Here is a 21,638-nt window from a genome sequence, read left to right as displayed (position 1 = left end):
AATCAAAAATGCACACGGCTTATAACAATAGACTTTGTAATGAATAAGCCAAACATTAGTATACATCAAGTGCTGAAGATGATGGATCTCCAAGGTGGACAGCTGTATTGGAGCGAGTTAGCCACTCACAGACGTGTTTATTTTGGCTTGTCAGCGGCAATGTCAAAACATAGGAGTTGAGTGGATTGCCTTTTTAATTAAAAAATGTCATCGTAAGTTCACATACTTACAGGAGCTTGCCATTTGTGTCAGGCCTGGAGGCCCCTATACATACAGTATAAAAATATGTTTTGGTTGTGTCGCGGCTGTCGCCGTCTCTCTTCATTTTGGGGAGTCCGTGTGTTTGAGCCAATGTCACCCCTGTCCTAGCCTGTCCTAGCCTGGCCCAGCCAGCGTGCTTTCTGGTCTAGAGGGGTGGGTGTGCAATGGAGCAAGTGCTGGAGAATATTGGTTCACCGATCGCGATCACCGATTAACCATAATTAATACCCCCCTCGTTTCGTCTTTGTGTTTGTGAGATGTGACTGTAATTTGTGATACTGTAGGTTGTAAGGGTTATAAAAAAGGAAAACCTGTATTGGTGATAAGACACTCTTTATTGGCCAAACCCATAAGAAAGGCTATGCAGAAGGAAACCCAGTTGACCAGGGCCAGCTCTGTCCTTGGTCTGTTCTTATTTTCCAACTACACCAAATTTCTTCGCCGACAATTTGCAACGGCAGCGTTGCAGATCGGCTACTTTCACTAAACATTTGCCACATAATGGGGCTGCTAGGGTTCAAGTGGATAATTGCCTGTTGAGCTGTATAGAATGTCTCCTGGAGAGATCAATTGGAATCTATTAGTACTAGTAGCGACGCACACATTGGTCCACTACAGCACCTCTGTGGTAACAGAGGAGAAGGGAACACATGAGACCTCTTTATCGGCGACCGCAGTTATGTGAGCCGGCAGGCACGTGGCGGGACGATTTAAGTGGCAAATTGAATAATTAAACGTAGCCGATGGGCCTGTTCAGTGGTGGAAAATGTACTCAAATAAATAAATAAAGTATCAAAACTGCAACGTTGAGCTACTCCGTTACAAGTAAAATAGTAAAGTAAAAAGAGTAAAAGTACAAAAGTATTTTAAGTACCAAAAGTAAAAGTACTAATTATGCAGAATGTCCCATTTTAAGTTTTCAAATCGTCCGATCGGCATGCGGCATGACATCAGATGCCTATATCACTGTACTGTCTGTGAGTGATATTATAAAAAAAGGCATAAATGGACTGCACACCTTTATTTCCAAGTGACAATGACAAGCATATACAGCTTGCCTATTTGCAATTGTAGCAGGTTGTAAGGGGCTTAATCATTCACCATTTAAATAAGTGCTTTGACAGTTCAGATAAAAGCGAGATCACTTTAGGGGGTCGGGAGAACAGGACCGCGGCGTGCGTCGCCAACACATACCAGCTGCAGCACACATGCAAGCGGCAAGCCTTCATCCATATGTTTATGATTCGTTCATCAAGGATCAAATCACTACGTTGATTATGACTGCCTTGACGACATGATAGCATATCTCTCATGCAGGCAGCTGACACTCACCCACAGGACTTATCACAGCAGTGCACTGCGCACGAATGGGTAAAATTAATATAGGCCAGCCTACAAACGTATTCCATTCATGGCGATGCGATGTCGATGTGTCATGTAGGTGCGTGCATGCGTGCATGACAGCAAGGCAAGCGAGGTGAGAGGGAAACAGACAGGGTAGGCCTACAACTTTATTTAATTCATGCAGGTGTTCGTTCTTTATTTATTTAACAACACACCAGTTAGTTGGGCTTGCAAGTTCATGCGTGTGCGTGTGTGTCTGTGTGTGTGTGTATGAGAGAGGGGGGTGAGGCCGCGGGCAGGCACGGGAGAAACTTTTTTTCTTCCTGTAACCATGGTTTCCAGGACGTACAGTATGGCAGTTGTTCATGTCGCAAAAACGAGGGCGAGGCTTGATTTCATAGGGCGTGCCAGATAGATTTCAGCCATCACATTTATTAACGTCAGAACGAAATTAAGGAAGGATCAGCTGTTTGCGATCACTTTATAAATGCCATGGCGACGTGGGTGTACTACGAAACCCACACTCGAATTTGGGGCAGATTTGACACTCAATTGATAAATGAGGGCCCATGTCTTTTTACCCTGTGTTCAAAGGGAGTGTTCATGTATTTTTACCATGTGTTCAAAGGGAGTGTTCATGTCTTTTTACCATGTGTTCAAAGGGAGTGTTCATGTCTTTTTACCATGTGTTCAAAGGGAGTGTTCATGTCTTTTTACCATGCGTTCAAAGGGAGTGTTCATGTCTTTTTACCATGTGTTCAAAGGGAGTGTTCATGTCTTTTTACCCTGTGTTCAAAGGGAGTGTTCATGTCTTTTTACCATGCGGTCAAAGGGAGTGTTCATGTCTTTTTACCATGTGTTCAAAGGGAGTGTTCATGTCTTTTTACCATGCGTTCAAAGGGAGTGTTCATGTCTTTTTACCCTGTGTTCAAAGGGAGTGTTCATGTCTTTTTACCATGTGTTCAAAGGGAGTGTTCATGTCTTTTTACCATGCGTTCAAACGGGTCGTCCGTCTCCGCCGCCTTGTCCAGCAGCTCGCTGTACTCCAGCTCCTCACACATGTGCTGCAGGGTGTTGAGGGGTTCGTTGAGCTCCACGGGCATGGACACCTTGGACAGGTCCTTGCCAATGTTGTTCCTCAGGATGTTCCACAGGTTGATGTTGCTGATGTCCGGGGAGGACGCCGGCATGCAGTTGCGCCGCCCGTTGCGGAAGGCACTGCCAGCGAAGTCCCCATTGGCCACTGTAACGGAAGGACACCAGCCTCATGAGTCATGACTAACTAACTGTGTCCATGCATGGTACTTGGCAACACTACACAGTTAAAGTGTACAAAGTTCCCCTTTAAACTTCTCACATGGTTTCATTTCAATAAATGATCTAATTATCCAATGGCAAAAGAAAAAGTGAAAAAGGGGTTGACACACAAACGTCTCAGAAGCACTTGCTAAAGAACTAGCATGTTTTGCTTGTCAGTGATGGTAAATGGTAAATGGTGCATTTATATAGCGCCTTTATCCAAGGCGCTATATAAATGCACATAAAAACATAGATTAGATAAATACATAGATTGTGCATTACATTCACACACATTCATACACCGATGGCGACGGGACCATGCAAGGCACCAACCATGGTGGTGATGGAGATATGAGAGTGCAATGTGAACAGGACACCAGGACATTCCATTGTTTTTATTGGACAAATATGTATATCTCATGTTGTGTGAATAGGGTTAGGGTTAGGGTTAACAGAAGAGATCGCTTCTGAGTCTCTAAAAATATTCCACAAAGAAAGAAGGAAAGAATAAAAGACCCCACCAGAAAATAAACTCCCCTTGCCAAACTATTTCGCTTACTTGCCCCGAGTAATAGGTCAACCCCTGGTATCAGAATTTGTATTTTTACATTATTGGTACTTTTAATTAACCCATTTAGACCTGAGGCCGATTCTAAAAACGACGTTTTCTAAAAAAGCGTACTTAAACTTAAAGTTTTTTTTTTTTTAATGTATGTTGCTAACTTGCTAAATACTGTATATAGCAACAACAACCCCAAAAGGGGTTGCCGGATTGAAAGGTATAGTTACGTCCGGTCTAATTAAAGGGACACACACCAGGGAACCAAAATGCCATCGATCCGATGCAAGGAGATATACCTTATTGTTGTGTGTATTGTCTCTGCGACAATGTTCGCACATTTGATGATGGGATTTAGGTTCAAAATAGGCAAAGTATCCGAGTATTTATTCCACCTGCTCTGACACATCTAGGGATATTTACACTCTCTGAGTTACAGAGAAAGGAACAGTGAGGATAAGACTTTGTACTGGAAGATCCTGTGCCTCTCCTAGAATACATTGTACACGTCTAGCATTCATAACACCTTAGTACATCTCTTGGCACAGAGCAGCCCTGCAAAGTCAAGTTCCTCACTGACAGGTGAACAAGCCAGTCTTGCCCGCGCTTGTGTGTGTTTGTGTATGCGTGCGTCCGTGCGTGCGTTCGTGCGTCTTCACTGTGTTTTAATGTCACGTGCAAAACAATACAGCAGGTAGCAACATTGCAGGCAGTGAAATCTGTGTAGGGATGTAGGCTACTGAGTGTGCATGAAGTAGTGGGATTGTGTGTGTGTGTGTGTGTGTGTGTGTGACTGACATGGCCACCTATATCCCATTAGCCCTAGTTCTGATAGGCAGAGAAGAATGCTGCATGCTGGTTAGATGGACACAGGAGAGGGGCCTACTTTGTCTGGAGACGTTATCGGTCACACTGGCATTGTCCTCTGAAATGTTATCGCTCACATCGCTGACATATGACTCATCGTCTGAGGCCTGTGATAGGAACAGGGACAGAGGAGTGAGTCAGTACAGCACTGTGCTGCACTGACTCACACACGCACACACACAGACAGACACACACGCAGCGGCACACACACACACACACACACACACACACACACACACACACACACACACACATACACACACACACACACACACACACACACACACACGCACAAACTGCAGTTTGCCGATGGCTAGTAAACTGCAGTAGGCAGGCTGGCTATCGGTCCCACTGCAGTGATCATGAGACGAGACACTGCAGCATTTTCATGCTCTTTATTTAGCAAACAAAATGAGGCCACTGACATTGCCAAAGATAGAGAATATTGAAGCTGTGTGTTGTATTAGCTTTTATTGCAGTTGTGTGTGCAGCCAGCAGCCTGTTAGTCTGATGCCACTGATGCATTTCCCATGTGAGTAATCCACACAGTTCTGTGAATGGCTGGGGAACAGGTAACCTGATAGCTTGGAAAACCATGAGTCCCCGTCATACGAATATAGAGGGAATATTATGTGGCTCTGAGAAAGGCATAAATGGCCTTGGTGAGCGTCAGACAAAACCATACTCATGAAACAAGGGTTTATCCCTGAGAAACTGAAGCGAGGCGACTGTCAGAGGAGGAATGATGTGCTTTTATGACACGACTGGACCGAACTGAGGGATTAGACTCGGGGGTAGATTAGAAAGGGGCCCTCCAGTGTGCCTTGTTTTGTTGGGAGTTTCCATTGTGTGCTCTCTCTGGCTCTCACGCTGTTCAAATGAATCGCTGACTAACTCCCACTCGGTACGGTCAGCAATGCTTTATCCGAGTTCCCAGCTGTAGGACAAGTTTAACAGCCCCATCTACTTCCTCTGCAGTTTGCGCCTCATGGTCTCACCTCATTCTCTGACGAGCTGGCAGACAGAAGCACTTCCTGGGCATCGAAGAACTCTGAGACAGACTCCGACATGGAGAGCCGGCTCTCATCATTAGAGGCCTGTTGAGTCAGCGGGATCCCCATCTGTTCACCGGCCTGGGGACAAAAGCGGCAACTGCGTTAGCCTTTCATTGCCTTGTCATATGATGGTGATGGTGGTTTTAAAGACAACCAGTGTTTGAAAGAACACAAACAACACTTCAAATAAACGTAAGGAGTTTTATTTTTCCCTGTGTGCATCCTTGCCACAGAGAGAAAGCAGACATCCTTTCTTTGATTAGTCTTTTTCTTTTCTCATTAACGTTGACGTCAGGGTCAATATAATTTAATGATCTTTAAAGCTCACCTGCCAATGCATACAGGAAAGACCATCAGTCTTTGAGATTGGTAATCAATAATTCAAGAGACTCCAATGCGGTAAGCAATGTCTAAACTATGCGTTCCAGTAAGCTAGGAATGCCGGGCAGACTTAGAAAACCATGTTGTATCAGCAGAGGTGATAAGTGACAAATATAGGCCACGTCTGTGACTAATTCCTCTGTTACCTGACCACAGTGACCTACCTCATCAGGCGTGGAAATTATGTTCACACTGACCACCTGTTCAGACAGGACCGACTCAGAGTGGATGCGGTTGAGGCGGGTTCGAAGGTCTGTATTCTGGGAGAGGGCCTAGATGATGAACAAAGTTCATCGTTAGTCTTTACATTTTTATCCCACGATTTTGTACCCATTTTTCACCCAGTGCCAATTGCCTAAACTGTAATCCTGGGGGCAACACATTTTTTGTGACCTACTCTAGGGGACAGAAATGCCCTTTCACCAACCCCACCTAGGTGCGCTGATGATGCAGATATGAGAACATGCCCCGCAGCACCCACAGCGTCCCCGGCAGGAATCGAACCCGGGAACTTCTAGCTGTGAGGCGATAGCACTATCGACTGGGCCACCGTGCCCCTTAAAGCTGTTTGTTTTGATTAATTCTTAGTCAGCTAGTTAGGCTTATTTGAACATCAGCAGGGTCCTCTGTAGCTACAACTAGAACAATTCTGTAATAGCACAGTCACAAGCACCCTTTAAAGTCTCCGGCCTTTGCCAAAGTTATCACAAAAAACGTCCAATTAGGAACACAATGGAGATGAAGCAGCCGACACATTTCACAGAAACAGTTTGCAGAGACACAGTCCAATTAAATCATTGGGGCAAAGTGACAGCCGTGAGGAGCCGAGTTAATGAACTGCGTGGCACACTTCTTTCTGTCCAATTACCATGAGAAAAGATGAGTTGATGTTCACCACGCATCTGGCCTTATTATCAGCTTCACACACGCACGCACGCATGCGTGTGTGTGCGTGTGTGTGTGTGTGTGTGTGTGTATATATAGTTTCAAAGTGGGAGAGTAGATAATTCAGCACTAAGTCAGCTGTGTCACTGTGTGTGTATGTGTGTTTGTGTGTGTGTGTGTGTGTGTATATATAGTTTAAAAGTGGGAGAGTAGATAATGCAACACTAAGTCAGCTGTGTGTGTGTGTGTGTGTGTGTGTGTGTGTGTGTGTGTGTGTGTGTGTGTGTGTGAAATTACTATTCAGAATATGCCAAATGTAAGCTTTTAGTCTGTGAACCGGTTCAGTCATGTAACCTAGATTGATGATAGCCTACAGCCGTCCATCTTGCTCCCTACTGTAAATATACTGTGATTTCTAACGTCTTTTCATTCTTTACGGATAAAGGTCTTATGACCAACATGTTGCACCTATTAATGTCAACAGTATGTATATCCATAACATAAGCAAGCAGCACGCTAGCAGACAATACACTAGTTCTGTCATCATTTTATTACAAAATTACATTACCTGATCATCTTCTTCTTAATTAAATACACTATAGTTTAAGCGCGTCACATGATGACGTGTATGATGCATCTGTCGCGTGAATTATCAAAACATTAGAAAGTAGCCGGCGTATCTGTGTATCAGATTGTGAAAATATAATAACAACAATAATACAATGATTTGGACAGAGAACTAGTGACAGAACTAGTGTATTGTCTGCTAGCATGCTGCTTGCTTAATCTATGGATATACATACTGTTGACTTTTTACTTTGTCACGAGTAATTCAACAAAATAAAACGTACAACACACACAAATACATTGCATTAAACAGTGCTGCCTGCCGGGTGGGTCTTTGCACAACCGCTCCGGGATTTAGATATAAGCTATTTTGTCTCCCTGCTATATTGAGACATTTCGATCGGGTCAAAGGTCATGTCTCACCTAGACAAACAGCAACTGACACGAATTTTGACCTGATGGTCAAGATTCAATTCATCCCCTGAGCATGCAAGCAGGCAGGCTCCATTAGCTCAATGGTAAAAATGTCAGCACTTGCGCAGGAAATCCGGGCTAGAAGAGGAAAGTTACCTAGTGCGGCTTTAATCTATGCATGTAGAATATTAAATAGTTTAATATGTTTACAGTTACGTTTTATTAAGCATCACCATTGGCAGGAGTGAGGAGGCATTATGGGTAATGACGGGAGGCGGTGTATTACCTGTGACAGAGACTTCCTGAGGGTGTTGATCTGGACAGACTGGCCGGACTGCTCCTGGTCAGACAGAACGTGTTTGATCTTCTCCTTTTCAATGGCCACTGTGTTTAAGGCTGACTTCAGCAGAGAGTGGACTGCAAAGAGAGAAGACAAGAGCCGTACCTTTAGTTAAGTGAAAGAAGTGCACAGATAATTGCGACCCCCCCCCCCCGATGGGAACACTGATGAATATGGATCCGATAAGGTACACGGGCTGACACAGTTAGAACATGCAAACTGTGGTAACTTCATAGAAAGAGTAATCTGCGTAGAGTTATTTACAATCAGTCCTGTACATACAATGTCTCTGTTAGGAGCTGTCAAGACCCCAGGGGGTCACGGGACAGTTCTAATCTTGATGAAATCTGCAATCCAACAGCTGTGTGTTCAGGGAGCTTCCTGCTCTGTTCTCTAGCCTACAATGTATTTGTGATTCAATCAGTTAGACCTGTTAATAATATATTACATTCTACCTTTGTGACATTATGTGTTAAATAAGGTTCCGCATACCTTATAATATAGTATTGATATTTAGTTAGTCCTATTGATATAAACCGTATAGTCACTGTGCCACATGAGCTACATGCCAGATGTCCCGCCTACCTCTTACAGGAAGATCCGGTGAAAGCAACAATCTGATTGGCTCCCATAGAGAGGAGGCAGCCTGTTTGAATCCGGAGGGGGGACTTTGTGAAGTGAATATATGGCAATGTTTGGGACCACTGTTTGTGTTCACATAGATTGACTACTACAATGTGACTCCGAACTGAGGGCACGGGGCCTTCAGCCCGTGCCTCTGCCTTGTTGTACTGAGTGAATCCTGACAATAAAGCTGGATTCGTAAGACTGCAACCTGCCTGCCTACCTTCGTTTCTTCTCACTCATTCAACCATCGCTGCTACAAGACAAGGGTCATTTGACACAATATATACATCAACACCCAATAACTTTTTTCTTTCTTTTTCATTCGCAATTGTTTCCTTTTGCCCCAATTTAGTTGTAATTGCGAATTCCCTCTTGTACTTTAGTCCCTTGTGCATCATTCAACACTTGTGTTGCTCCAAGCATACATTCGAGGCAGATGGCCGCAGATGGCCGCCCACCCTAGAGTCGGGTTCTGCTTGATGTTTCTTCCTACGGGGGAGGTTTTTGTTACCGCTGTCGCAATGTTTCTTGCTCTGGATGAGATCTCTGTTGTTTTCCAAAACACTGACAAAGCTTTGTCGCTCTATATGTAAAGTGTCTTGAGACAACATGTTGTGATTTGACACTAAAATGTAATTTAATTGAATAAATTGGCCTAGTCAGAACTCACTGACAGTCCCACTAAGAGACTGGGCTATGTTCCGAGTTTCCAAACAGACACTACGCTTCTGCTGAAAAGGTTGAGAACCACTGCCTTAACCAACCTGCAACAATAGTTTCCTCCGGCGATCAATTTTGTACGTAAAACCATAAAAACCTTATCTCTCACACTCAACATTGAAAGCTGGTTAAGCAAACCGCCCAGATGGAATGAATGTGAGAACTGCATACGTCTCAGTTTAATAAGGCTGAGTGATTACCTCTCCGTCTGCCTACCTTTCTGGGCAATGGTGCAGAATTCCTCCTGCAGTTTGATGTAGTCACTAGCACACACATTGCTGTCTGTCAGTCGTGAGGCAGGTGTCTGGAAGTCCACTTGCTCAGCACACAGGTTGGGGTTGGAGGAGTGAAGGCGGACAGGGGACATGCTGGCAGACAGAGGGACCTAAAGGGACAGCAGAAGATAAGAAAGGACCACCTCAAATATATAATGTATATGGGACACATTATTGCTAAAGGACATCTAATCTGTGACTGGCAGGAGAAGACTGTAAAGACAAAGGGCCAGATTTATGAAGGATATTTACACCCAGGTGTAAATAAAGTGCGTAAATGAGTGTGTATATTCCGTACACTCAATCTCACGTGTCATTCAACAAAGGTGTCATAATGTGCGTATCGCTGCTGTAGCAAGTTTTTGCCTCACAGTCACTGGGACTCGATATTTCCCAAGCATTTTGCACGGTTTCACCATGTGTGGTGCAACATCTCCGCCCATTTTACCTCCATAAATGGTAACTGGAAACTAACGTGATGATGTTTCTGGTCACTCCGAAATGGACAGATCTTCAAGCTAACAGTGCGTCTGTACCATAGAGTTATATAACGAAATGGTCGGTACCAGGTTGGGAAGCACCGCATAGCAACTTGTAGATCAGCTTATTTTGACATTCTTTTGAACAGTTAATGTACAGTTAATGTACACCAGAAAACCGCACGGTGATACCAACAGGATTTGGCAAAGGAAAATGCTTTTAAACTTTTCCTCTTTAAAGTTTTAAAAAGGAACAGGAAATACATTCACAGCGCAAATTGCCTTTTCCTGAAAGCACGGCCTACCATAATAATACGGAGAGTATGGGGAAATTAGCGAGGGTGGAAAGTCATTATTCAGGTCAAGTCACATCACAGCACACCTGTGAGAGATGACAGTAGCGGTGGAGACACTAACTGCACAAGTAGTGGAACAAAAAGTGCTGGAACTGAATCAGTGACTGTTTTGAAACACGACAGTGTACTGAAAGGCACTGAACGGTAAAGACTGGAATTTGGAAATTATTATATCTTTACAGATTTCCAAAAATCCATAAGCCTTCATATGAGTGTGTGAGTGAGTTTCATAGTATTTGTCCACGAGTAACAGAAATATAATGAAATAGTCAGAAGAGGTACCTGAAGTTGGAATTTTGCATCTTTGCCGACACTTTTTGTTCTCCATCTTCTGTTCAAGCGCTTTTCTTTCTTTGACAATTCTACACAATTGGTCTACGTTGCACAAATGAATCAAAACATGCAAAAGGTGGTTAATAAGACAAACATTGGCACATATAAAGCAGGTGTTAAGACACATTGACAACAATGGAATGAAGGAAGGCGACGTTCCCAGAACTGCAATGTAAATGTGATTTCATGCCAATGGAATATGTGATGTAAAAAAAGGAATTAATAAGTAAATAATATCAAATAATACAAAGAAAATGTGATGTGATAGATAGTGATCAGTTAGAGGAAAGCAGGCAGATGCCATTTAAGCAAAGTAATTAAGGTGACATTTGAGTTCTTAACAGATTGGGTCTGATAAAGCCTGACCATGATGGCTATATAGATACACACTAACATCGTGTCTCCATCACCATCTCCTGTGTGTGTGTGTGTGTGTGTGTGTGTGTGTGTGTGTGTGTGTGTGTGTGTGTGTGTGTGTGTGTGTGTGTGTGTGTGTGTGTGTGTGTGTGTGTGTGTGTGTGTGTGTGTGTGTGTGTGTGTGTGTGTGTGTGTGTGTGTGTGTGTGTGTGTGTGGTGTGTCCGTGCGTGCGTGCGTGCATGTTACCTGCATATCAGTGAAGTTTGGTGCTGACTGGGTCCTTTGAAGAGTCTCCAGACTCTGCAATAACCTGCTCAGCTCAATCAGGTTGGACTGGCACCGTGCAAGTTCTGAAAAACACACACACATTTTAATTTCCTTATTTGTAAGTTTCAGTTTTAAGACATAAATCATGTCTGCAAGATCATGATCAGTTACGCTAGGCACGCACACACACACACACACACACACACACACACACACACACACAGCATTGTGCATCATAATGGTTCTCAACCCAACATTTAAAGAAGCGAGCACTGTTTGTTACTACTTTATGGTTTATTGGGCAAAGGACCTTCTAAAATCACATTACATTACCACTGCCAGTATGTGAGGGGATATTGCATTTATACCAGGTTTCATATGTGTCCCAGTTTGATGCATTGTGAGCTTGTAGATCTAAGAACTAAACATGTGTCACAAAGGGAACCTTACCCTCTGCACACTTGTCCATCTCTTCTGACTCCTGCAGCCAGGCAGCGACCTTGCTCTGGCCATTGCTGTAGGAGGCTGGCAGACTGCTGCTACTACTGGGGGCCACTGTTTGCCACGGCAGGCTACTGGGTTTGGCCTGTGACAGAATACACGAGGAGACACATTAATGAGTGTTGACATGAAATGTGACCAAGTTCAGTCAGTGACTCAGTAAATGTTTAGCACACTTCCATTCTCAACAAATCACATATACACACTTCACTAATGGAGCGCCCTGTTTAAATGGGAACGTTTGCATTTTGTTTTTTCTGTCACGATACGTGACGTTTTATGTTGTGCTTTTGTTTTGTAGTATTTTTGGTCCCTTGGTTTCCTGTGTTGCTTTTGTTACCTGTGTTGTCTCATCAGTACCCTGATTACCCCAGTGTTTCCACCTTGTCTTGTTAGTCTTTTAGCCAATCATTGTGTTGATTATCTGTTGAGTTCACCTGTGTCTTTGTGTATTTATACTCCCCTGGTTTTTCATATCCTTAGTCAGATCATTGTTGTATGCTAAGTGTGATGTTGCCTTGTATCCTGGATTTTGGAATAAACTCTCTAGCATTTCGACTTCTCTGCCTCTGCGCCAGTGCGCCTTCCTGTTCTGCACTTGGGTCCTACCTTATTGATTCACACCGTGACATTTTCATGACATTGGTATCGGAAATCGGGAGTAGGACAATATTGGATATTGGCAAAACAAAGTCAATATCGGACAGCCCTAATTTAGGTATTACCTAACGGCCGGTTTTTAAGGGGTGATGGCCCCTCCTATGTCCAGCTTTTGGTATGTGTAACCGAAGTTTTTTCCTAACACAAACATTAAATGCAATTTTAAGTGTTTGTGGTAAACACGAACATTGTGTAACACAAACATTGAAGACTAAAGTGAGGATGCAAATTCTGATTGGCCGGAATGAGATGATGATGATGATGATGATGATAAGAGCCCTCTCACTTCACACGAGTGTGATGTTGTTAGAATTCAAGGGTTTCATTCATGGCCTTGTGCTCAGTATCGACTGTTTTTCCATGTCAGATAAAAAATGGGAGATCCTGGCATTCGAGGTTAAAAGAGGGAACGGCCTTTATTGAATACAACGCCAACATGTTTCGACCTGAAGTGGTCTTCTTTCTTATCTGACGTTGCATCCTGTCTGATCCAGAAGCACCTATTTAACTCTTTTGACTAGTCTCTGGTGAGCAAGTGCTTGTCTCGTTCTTTCATTCTCCATGTAATGGATGTTTTCCAGTACCCAAAAAATGATTTCCCCTTATGCAACCGTTAAAAGTATTCAATTCATTTCCTAGGTTGGACAGAGTCAACAATAGCTGTGGGGGCAGTGGCTGCATGGCGGCTCAGTGTGTCAGTGTTCTTACTGATCGTGCTACACTGTGCTGTAGCGAGAAGGTTCAGATTCCTTGTTTTGTTTTGTTTTCCTTGTGCGCTCTGATGTGCAGATAATTCTCAGTCAAATAAGGATTGAAGCTCTTTTATTTCCTCAGCTTGGTCTACGGGGAGAGCTCACAGGGCTGCAGCACACAGCTGCTCTGAATCCAGAGCCTTCTGATCACACCTTTAATGACCTGCGTCGGGCAGAGAGCTCCTCTCTCAGGAGACATCCCGTTGGCTGTCTGCACACATTCACACGTGAGCCAAACACATTGACGGGGGCAGCAGGTTCGCACTGTGCCAGTGATTGGCCTAGTCTAGAGAGTCTAGACAAATGGCTGTCACTTATCATAATGACAGTTACCTAAAAAAATCAGTATCTAATTACACACTGAAGAGAATTAGTCTTGTGATTAGCTACATAATTCAGGTTAAGTGACGTTCCACAAATAATGGACAAAGCATGTGCAGACTGCATTTAACACAGGCACTATGTTGAGCTTACAAACATGCACTGTATAATTTAGCTGTTCTTGACCCTTTTGTTATTAATTGCAAGAAAATAATTCAGGCCTTTTCTATGTTTATTCAGTGGCAGACATAGGCTTCTATACTTAAGAGTAAGACATAGAAAGGGTATGCTGTGGAAACGGAACAGGCCATGAGTAGCATATACAGGCCTGAGATAAACAGAGAACCTCCTCCCTGATCATGTAACGTCTGTCATCTCCTATACTTTGAATCTAATTTCCTCCTTCATGTCGACTGGTTTATAACACCAGCTTCCAATAGCAACAGGCCAATGGAATCCTATAATCTCAATGTGATATCCCTCTTGAATACGCAATTTAACTTTACTCACAGCAGGAGGCTACTCACAGGAAATTTCAAATGTTTTGAAAACTACTTCAGCTCAAAGGATGGGAGTAATAGTTAACTTCCACCACTTCCAATCTTTAAATTGTCAAAGGCATGTAAAACGTTTATTTCTGTTGCAACCAAGCTGGATGGATTTATTGGATGCAACCAATTCTGACCATTTAAGGTGCATTAATAACACACAACACGACAGAGATTCACAGAAAGAGCCTTTCCCTCAGACCTCTCAATGAACCAACTGCCAGGACAACTGTCTTTAACTTGTAAATACCTGCTCAACAACAGGGCACATACAGTGTTTTTGGACATGTGAACGGTGAACGCGCCACTGCCCCTTATAATGTATAACAAATAGTAATTTTAGTACAAACGAGTTGGCAAATGAGACCAAACACTTTGGAGCACCTGAGGCAGGGGACCCACCTTAGCTTCATGAACTGTAGTGGGGGCTGGCTGAGGGGGCTCCATGACTGCTGGAGGAGGAATCATTCGGATGGTGGCATCCCGGGGTGATCGCACTATCTCGTTTTGCCTGTAAAGGCGGTGATGGCGCAACTTGGACACCCATGCATCAAAAATGTCTTGGGATTTGACCTATGTGGAGGAGGAGGAGGAGGGCACAAAAGATGAAGACATACTGTGTGAGTGCTGGTGTACTGTATCTGTATTGACCCAGTAATAATAAACACTTCCAACTCTGAGACTCTCACCTTCAGGTGATAAATATGTTCCTCCGTGTCCAAGTCAATACGACGGGCTCTCTTCTTAATGGACATGACTGAGAGACCAACATCGATGCTCCCATGCAGCTTACCCTTCTGGGTCTGAGAATAGAGATGGAGAGGACAAATTGAAAAACACAAATAGTATACTATACCAGGATGAGCGGCCCGTCAGGGCCGCTCAGTGAGACCCCGATATTTATTTATCGGGTTAACGCAGCACGTTAGGTTGAGAAACACTGATGTAGGCTATACCCACACATTTCACTTGAATAATGTGTGCAGAGAGAGAGAGAGAGACTGCACGTCAAAATGAATTGGAATAAAAAAAACAAATTATGTTGTATGGGGTCTGGATCGCATGTTGGTGAACTCTTGTCGTGTGATCTTCGGCGTGGGGCGGAGGGGGTCCACGGTAGTATATATATAGTAAATCAGCGAGTCTGCTGGCAGCCTGGCACGTTTTCTTTCTCAGCGTTTTTGTGTGTGTGTGTGTGTGTGTGTGGGACACGTGTGTGTGTGTGGGGGGGTGGCTTACAGGCGTGCGTGTGCGTGTGTGTGTGTGTGTGTGTGTGTGTGTGCATGCAATCAAAAGCCAATGCGAAGTTGCGAACAGTGTAATCGTTTTACTTAGGCAAAAAACAACTATTGTCAAACAACAATGTTGATGTAACTAAGAGATTGGCTGAGAGAGATATAGTTTATATACAGAGATTTAGAAGGAATAAGCAAAATCCAATTCCTCCCCTTCCTTGTTTTTGTCTTCTCCTGCGAGAGCAGAGAGAACAGATTCTGAATTTCTGAGAGGTAGTGTGAGCCTATTAGAAGACAGGGCAGTGTTGCCAGGTTTGCGAATTGTAAGCGAGTTGTAGTGTGTGTAAGTACTAAGTAGCGTGGTTTAAAGGCCTTGTTTCTGGGCCTGTTGGGGCAACAGCATAGGCAACAGTGGTTAGTGTTCCGTGTAGGGAAGGCTCGGGGTGTGGGTGATTGGGGCGATAATGTTTGTAGTAAACAAATGCATTGGTGGCGTGAGTGTGGAAGGGAGGCAGTGTTGGTGCCAATGCAACGACCATTGTTTGGCGGCTGGTGGTCAGTGTTGGCGAGGGGCGCCTTAGGAGGAGATAGCGTTGGAACACTGCGAAGGGTAAGTGTGTGACGTCACTGCCCGTGTGAGTGTGTGTGAGTGTGTGTGAGTGTAGTGTGTAAGATGGTGTTGTGGGCGTTGCAGTAGCGACGTAGCTGTTCGTGGCTTTGGGTTCCTTGCCATGAGTTGGGTACAACTTCTCAAATGTATAATAGATGGTATGTATAGGTAATGGAAAGACTGTCTTCCTATTTGTCTATCTCTCTATTTTTGGAGAGGGATACTCCATGACCAAGTAGGCTATAAATCATATATAAATATCATATATCATATCATATATCCTATATCATATACTGTACACACCGAGGACAGCTTGACGCTGAAAAAGTACTATTACTTTTCTTACTGTGAATCTGAGCCGTGCGCCCTGCAAACTGCACTATACAGACTGAGAGTGTACGTTTTAGTTTTCTACTGTGATTATTCCCAAATGGTATCAATCCTTTCTTCTTTTTTAAGATTTGTTTTTGGCTTTTCTGCCTTTATTGATAGTATCAAGTGAAGACTGACAGGAAAGAGGGAGAGAGAGAAGGGGAGAGACACGTAGCAAAGGTCGTCATGAACGGGACTCGAACACGCAACGCGCTGTCAGTCCAGAGCCTATATGGACCGCAAGGCCAGCGGGTGTGTGTGTGTGTGTGTGTGTGTGCATGCGTGTGTGCGTTTCTCTTCTTGTCCTGTTAATTTTGTAGTGTTATGATGTAAGTTGTTATAGTCACATTGTCACAATGGATGTAAAGTTTTGTTTTGTCTTTACACCAAGGAGAATAGCTGCTGAAGTGGTGTAGCTAATGGGGATTCTATGTAATTAAACAAACAAATACACCTCCAGACAAGTACATTTTGTACTTGCAGTTGCAACACAAAGTACAAGATGATTTATGCAACACAGTACATTGCAGGAAGCATCATGAGTGTGTACGACAGTTTTGTTCTCTGCGAGCGCTCACTTCTAATTGGGGTGGAGCATTCTGTCAGCCACTTTTCAGATTTCCTGCAGGGTGACACAGCGAGCTGAATCCCAACGAGCTATGTGACCCTCCGTCACCCTCGTAAATGTTCCTGCTGACTCACACTGCTGTGGCAGGCTGATGCTGCCTCTCAGCCCATAGGTCATCAACAGGGTCCCTGGAAATAAAAACGTCTGGGCGAGGCTATCAACAGGGTTACTTACGTCTATGGGAGACTTTGAGTATTTCAGCATCCCATTGTCCAGAACGAAAAATCGCTGCAGAAAAAAAAAAAAAAATTGTTAGTAAAGAACACCAAATTGGGGGAATTGCCAATACATTCTGATTGAAGCTGTGTTAAAAACCAAAAAAATCGGTTTCTATTGCTGTGTGACTGTGTTGAAATAAAATTAAAAAGTACTTTTAGCCATAGTTAAAACGTTATAGCCATAGTGGCAGCTAAACGTTAAGCGGTGGTGAAAGAAGACACAGATAGTGAGAGGAGACCGTTTAACATTGTACGGTCGGCTACTGTATATTTGAAATAGTTTTTCCCCGCAACATGTAATCGAAGTACATCTACGTGTAACACGTAGATGTACTTCGATTCCAGCAAGTAAAAAGTGTAGTGTTCAGCCCGATACCTTACCTTGTGCCAGCCTTTCAGGGGCCATTTCCGCTTCTTCAGCATGAAGCCCTCATGCTTGTCTGGCCTCTGGACGTTGCTCTGACCAATTCTCAGCCCCTCGATGATCTCCCAGTTGTCTACATCCTGGAATTGAATGCCAAAGAGAAAAAAAGGAAAACAGACAATCGTGTGTCAGAAATAATCTACTCAGATGCACTCTTCGATAAGCAAATTAAGCATAGAATATAAAAGACATGGTCCAGTCACACCTATACCCTGATGAACACAGCAAACAACACTCACAATACACTTTATTCTTTGACCATACTCCACATTTTATCCCAGAAAAAAAAGGGGGAAAAAAGCATATCCTCAGCATTTCCACCCCATTAGCTTTCTCCTGACGTGACTGTTTGCACTTCTGGGTTAACAACAGGTTTCTTTTGGAGTGTAGTATATGGCTGGCAGGGACATGTACAGTATGACACCATATTACACTATTCTCTCACTGGGGGAATGACATAGGAGTCATCATGATGCCACAGCTAGGATGGAGACTAATGTTGATACCCTGCAGTTCTTCTTAGTTGACCAGAGTCCCTCAAGGGCTCTGTACTTGGTCTGCTCCTCCCCCCCTCTATCTCTTCAGCCGGATATTTGGCCAAATGTTTTCCCTCGAATAGGGATGCCAGGTTATACCTCCCCACTATTTGTACGTGTGTTCAAACACAAGTGTGCTTTCCTGCTGATTCATCAACTTCAAAGCCTCCTACCTGAAACAGAAGTGGCAGATCAGTGGGCCCACTAATGTATTACCTTACAAAACACCAGCCGCACACGATACTGTACACTGCTCCTTCTTACGTCCAGCAGAAACAACCGGATTCCAAATGTCTTTGGAATGTATTTCACCAGCCAAATATGGATTGCTTCTTGTGGAGAACAGAAGCTCTGAGCGTTAGCTCAGACAGTTATTTTCTAAACTCTAAAGTATGCACCCTACTGTAGCTTATCAGCCACCTTCCAGGAACTTGGCTACAACTGTTATTACCCACTGTTTTTAGGACATTTTAGACTGAGTGAAAATAGAGGAAACTGCTTGTTTAATCTGTCTGGTAATAAGGTCATTCTCACCCACCCACTGCAACCGTCCTCCTACTTGCTTACTGAAAATTGGCCATGCAGACTTGAAAACAGTGGTGGTACAAAGTACAGTTAGTCAAGTACTGTACTTAAGTACATATTTCCACATTTGATTATTTACACTTGATGTTGTACGTTTTACTGAACTACAATTATTTGACAGCTGGTTCCAATTTACTTTGCAGATTGAGATTATTTCTATACAGAAACATATATCAGCGAATTAAGCATTATTTTATGCTTTCGCTATTCGGCCAAATAGCTGATCTTCGCATTGTGAGCGTGTGGTTCTGATTTTTAAAGTACTTTATTTTTGTTCTTTATGTATAAATTGTCAATACATTTGTAGTTTTACTCAAGTGAGATTTTGAATACAGGCCTTTTACGTGTTAGGCGGGAGTATGTTTAAATTGTCGTATTTATACTTAAAGTTAACAATCTGAGTACTTATTCCACCACTGCTTGCACCCTAGTACAACATCTACATCAGCTTTCTAAGCAACAATAACATAGAAGTTGACCATCTCCATGCTGGCTTTCATCATGTGATAGTCTGCCAATACACTGTTAAATCCTAAGCATTAATTTAACTCTGAGAGAGTTGTTACGGTCCTATGTTGCCCTATTGGTGTTTTGATCTGTGTATATTTGTATAATCCACTGTTAGTGTTTACCAGTGCTGATGATGGATGGTGGGAGTGGGAGTAGAGATTGGAGGCGTGTTGTGGAGATTGTGTCACACCTGGGCCTCATCACCACCCAGTATAAAAGGAGAGAACAGCCCACAGGTTCTCTTTTGCCATTGTAACAAACACCACATGCTGCTGAGCCCCTGTTTTTCTGTGAAACAATACTAGTCAGATGTCTACAAGTCTACAAATGTAACCAGAAATGGACCCATAAGCGTCCTCCAGACAAACTTCCTGAATGTTTTAAAAGCTTAATGGGCAGAGAGCTATCTAGTGAGTCATCTAAAACGGATTAATCAATACTACATGAAGGATGACTTATGTTACAACAGAGGCAACCCAGTGCTTTGGCATAAAAATAAATCCTTTAATCCAAAGATAACTTCTTATTTCCAGGTTTTGGAAACCTATACAGACACCACGCCACATCCTCTGGGTTCAGTTAAATAATAAATAACGTCCATCCTCAACTAGATTAAAGTCTAGTCTAAATGGTGAAAGGACTGGAGTGTGATTAAAGTAAAAAGTAGTCTTTAAAGTATAGGGAGACATTGTGTGCGTATGCCAGAGACCCTAAATCCGTAATTTTGGGATTTAGCACTGTGTAAGAGGCGTTCTTCTGTAAAAAATGGCACCACGTAGCCTAAATCCCTAAAACACCTCCATTAACCCTACATTATGCATAGTTGTGGTTTGGCCGTTACAATAATGAAACCTATTACTGTGCCACATTGCCATTAAGAGAAGACTGCACAATCCGTTGTCCATTACCCATTATCCCCAGTGATATCTTGCCTTTCACTATGGCCCATGGAAGAGCCACGCCCACGCGCATCTATATTTGATACAGAGGCTTGTTTTGTGTGTCCAGTAGCTCCTCTTATCTATCATCCACGATTCCACTCCACGACCAACACAGTCTTACTCGAAATTAAGCAGGGAGTTTGTGCTTCCTTTACCATCTAGCCTTTAATTGCCTTTCAATAAAACTATTTTATTCATACAAGTATCATCCACGTGTTACTGATTATGGTGAATTTTATATCCTGCCACACTAATAGCCAGCGCAACACCCCATCCTTTGTCCGCCTTCTCCTACCAAACCACACCGTTTGCACACATCTCACCATGCACAACACATGCCTGTCCACACATCAAGCACTACTTTACTATTATATGGAGTTGGAACAACAGATGTTCAGGAGGCAAAATTCTAGTATTAGCACATAGCACACCTGACTGCACATTTCAAAGAGCTTGTTTATCGGCAAAGACAATCGGACCGATTAATTAATTGGTCTGATTTTTTGCTGATTAATCACAAAACATCACTAATGGAGATACAAGGTTTCTTCCAGACAACACAGAGTTTGTGTCAATCTATGACATCTTATGGGATGCAGCACGAGCACTGTCATTCACTGTAGCACAGTAGACCCTGGCTGTAATGCAGCAATTTATCAAACTATTACTGGTAAGGTCTCCGTGGACAGGAGAAAGGACAAACACTTATAGGGACACCTCAGCAAGCACTATAAATATCAATGCTGTATGGACAGTTAATACGTTTTCTTTTCAAGATTCAAGATTGTATTTATTACCATAAATGAGTGAAAATCTTTCGTTTTGATACCTCAACACCCTAACAACAATAACAAAGAAAATAACAAAGGCAACAGGCCTATAGTGTCAAACGTTCATAAGCCTGGTTGCCTGGAGAAGTTTCAAAGCCAACTGGTCTTGGTCTTGAAAATGTAATTCCACATCTAGTCCTGACATGACTTCTGGCGCCAACTTAACTTTTGGTTCCACCTGTGACAGAAACCAATTGAAATATATGAGGAAAGATGTATAGTCAAACAAACAACCTACACAGAAATGTTATGTGTAAAGGGCCAATCCCTGTGGGAAACTTCTGTGGTGTCAAATGTGCCATCATGTCCCACACTGGGACACCCAGGCCTGAGAATAAAAGGAAAGACCTCCTCAAACAGAACACTTCAGATTTATTTCTACGGTCAGTACTTGTGCTTCATCACTCTTTCATCTGCCATCAAGAGTTGTGTGGTCATTATCACCAAAACAGCCATTATCTGACAATCGAAGGTGCTTGATAATCGGATTATTGATTTCCCCACAGTCATAAATCCAGCCAAGTGCCATCAAGGGAATCTTTCCTTGAGATTCAACCTAAACACGTGTGTGTTTCTCATC

At 43.2% G+C, this 21,638-nt stretch overlaps 2 protein-coding genes across 7 annotated transcripts in view; one reads left to right on the top strand and one right to left on the bottom strand.

The window, feature by feature from the left end:
• pde11a (phosphodiesterase 11a) overlaps nt 1-21,638 on the top strand; it is a 101,932-nt gene that overhangs the window by 11,212 nt on the left and 69,082 nt on the right. The gene's annotated exons all lie outside the window — the stretch shown is intronic.
• osbpl6 (oxysterol binding protein-like 6) overlaps nt 1-21,638 on the bottom strand; it is a 42,566-nt gene that overhangs the window by 9,917 nt on the left and 11,011 nt on the right. For 3 of the 6 annotated variants that reach the window (XM_080785457.1, XM_080785458.1, XM_080785462.1), the window contains 13 exons: nt 17,614-17,736; nt 17,189-17,242; nt 14,859-14,972; nt 14,572-14,742; nt 11,838-11,973; nt 11,367-11,470; nt 10,712-10,804; nt 9,536-9,704; nt 7,919-8,049; nt 5,931-6,038; nt 5,329-5,463; nt 4,350-4,437; nt 2,595-2,848 (listed from right to left, as the gene is read on the bottom strand). In XM_080785457.1, coding sequence (XP_080641583.1) covers nt 2,595-2,848; nt 4,350-4,437; nt 5,329-5,463; nt 5,931-6,038; nt 7,919-8,049; nt 9,536-9,704; nt 10,712-10,804; nt 11,367-11,470; nt 11,838-11,973; nt 14,572-14,742; nt 14,859-14,972; nt 17,189-17,242; nt 17,614-17,736 — 1,680 coding nt within the window. The remainder of the gene's footprint in view (nt 1-2,594; nt 2,849-4,349; nt 4,438-5,328; nt 5,464-5,930; nt 6,039-7,918; nt 8,050-9,535; nt 9,705-10,711; nt 10,805-11,366; nt 11,471-11,837; nt 11,974-14,571; nt 14,743-14,858; nt 14,973-17,188; nt 17,243-17,613; nt 17,737-21,638) is intronic. The other 3 variants (XM_080785461.1, XM_080785460.1, XM_080785459.1) reach the window with 3 other exon arrangements.

Source organism: Protomyctophum bolini (assembly GCF_963924005.1).
Source record: "Protomyctophum bolini genome assembly, chromosome: 16".
NCBI classification, from domain to species: domain Eukaryota; kingdom Metazoa; phylum Chordata; class Actinopteri; order Myctophiformes; family Myctophidae; genus Protomyctophum; species Protomyctophum bolini.
Note: the sequence above shows the minus strand (reverse complement) of the source record. Positions and strands in the feature narration are given on the sequence as shown.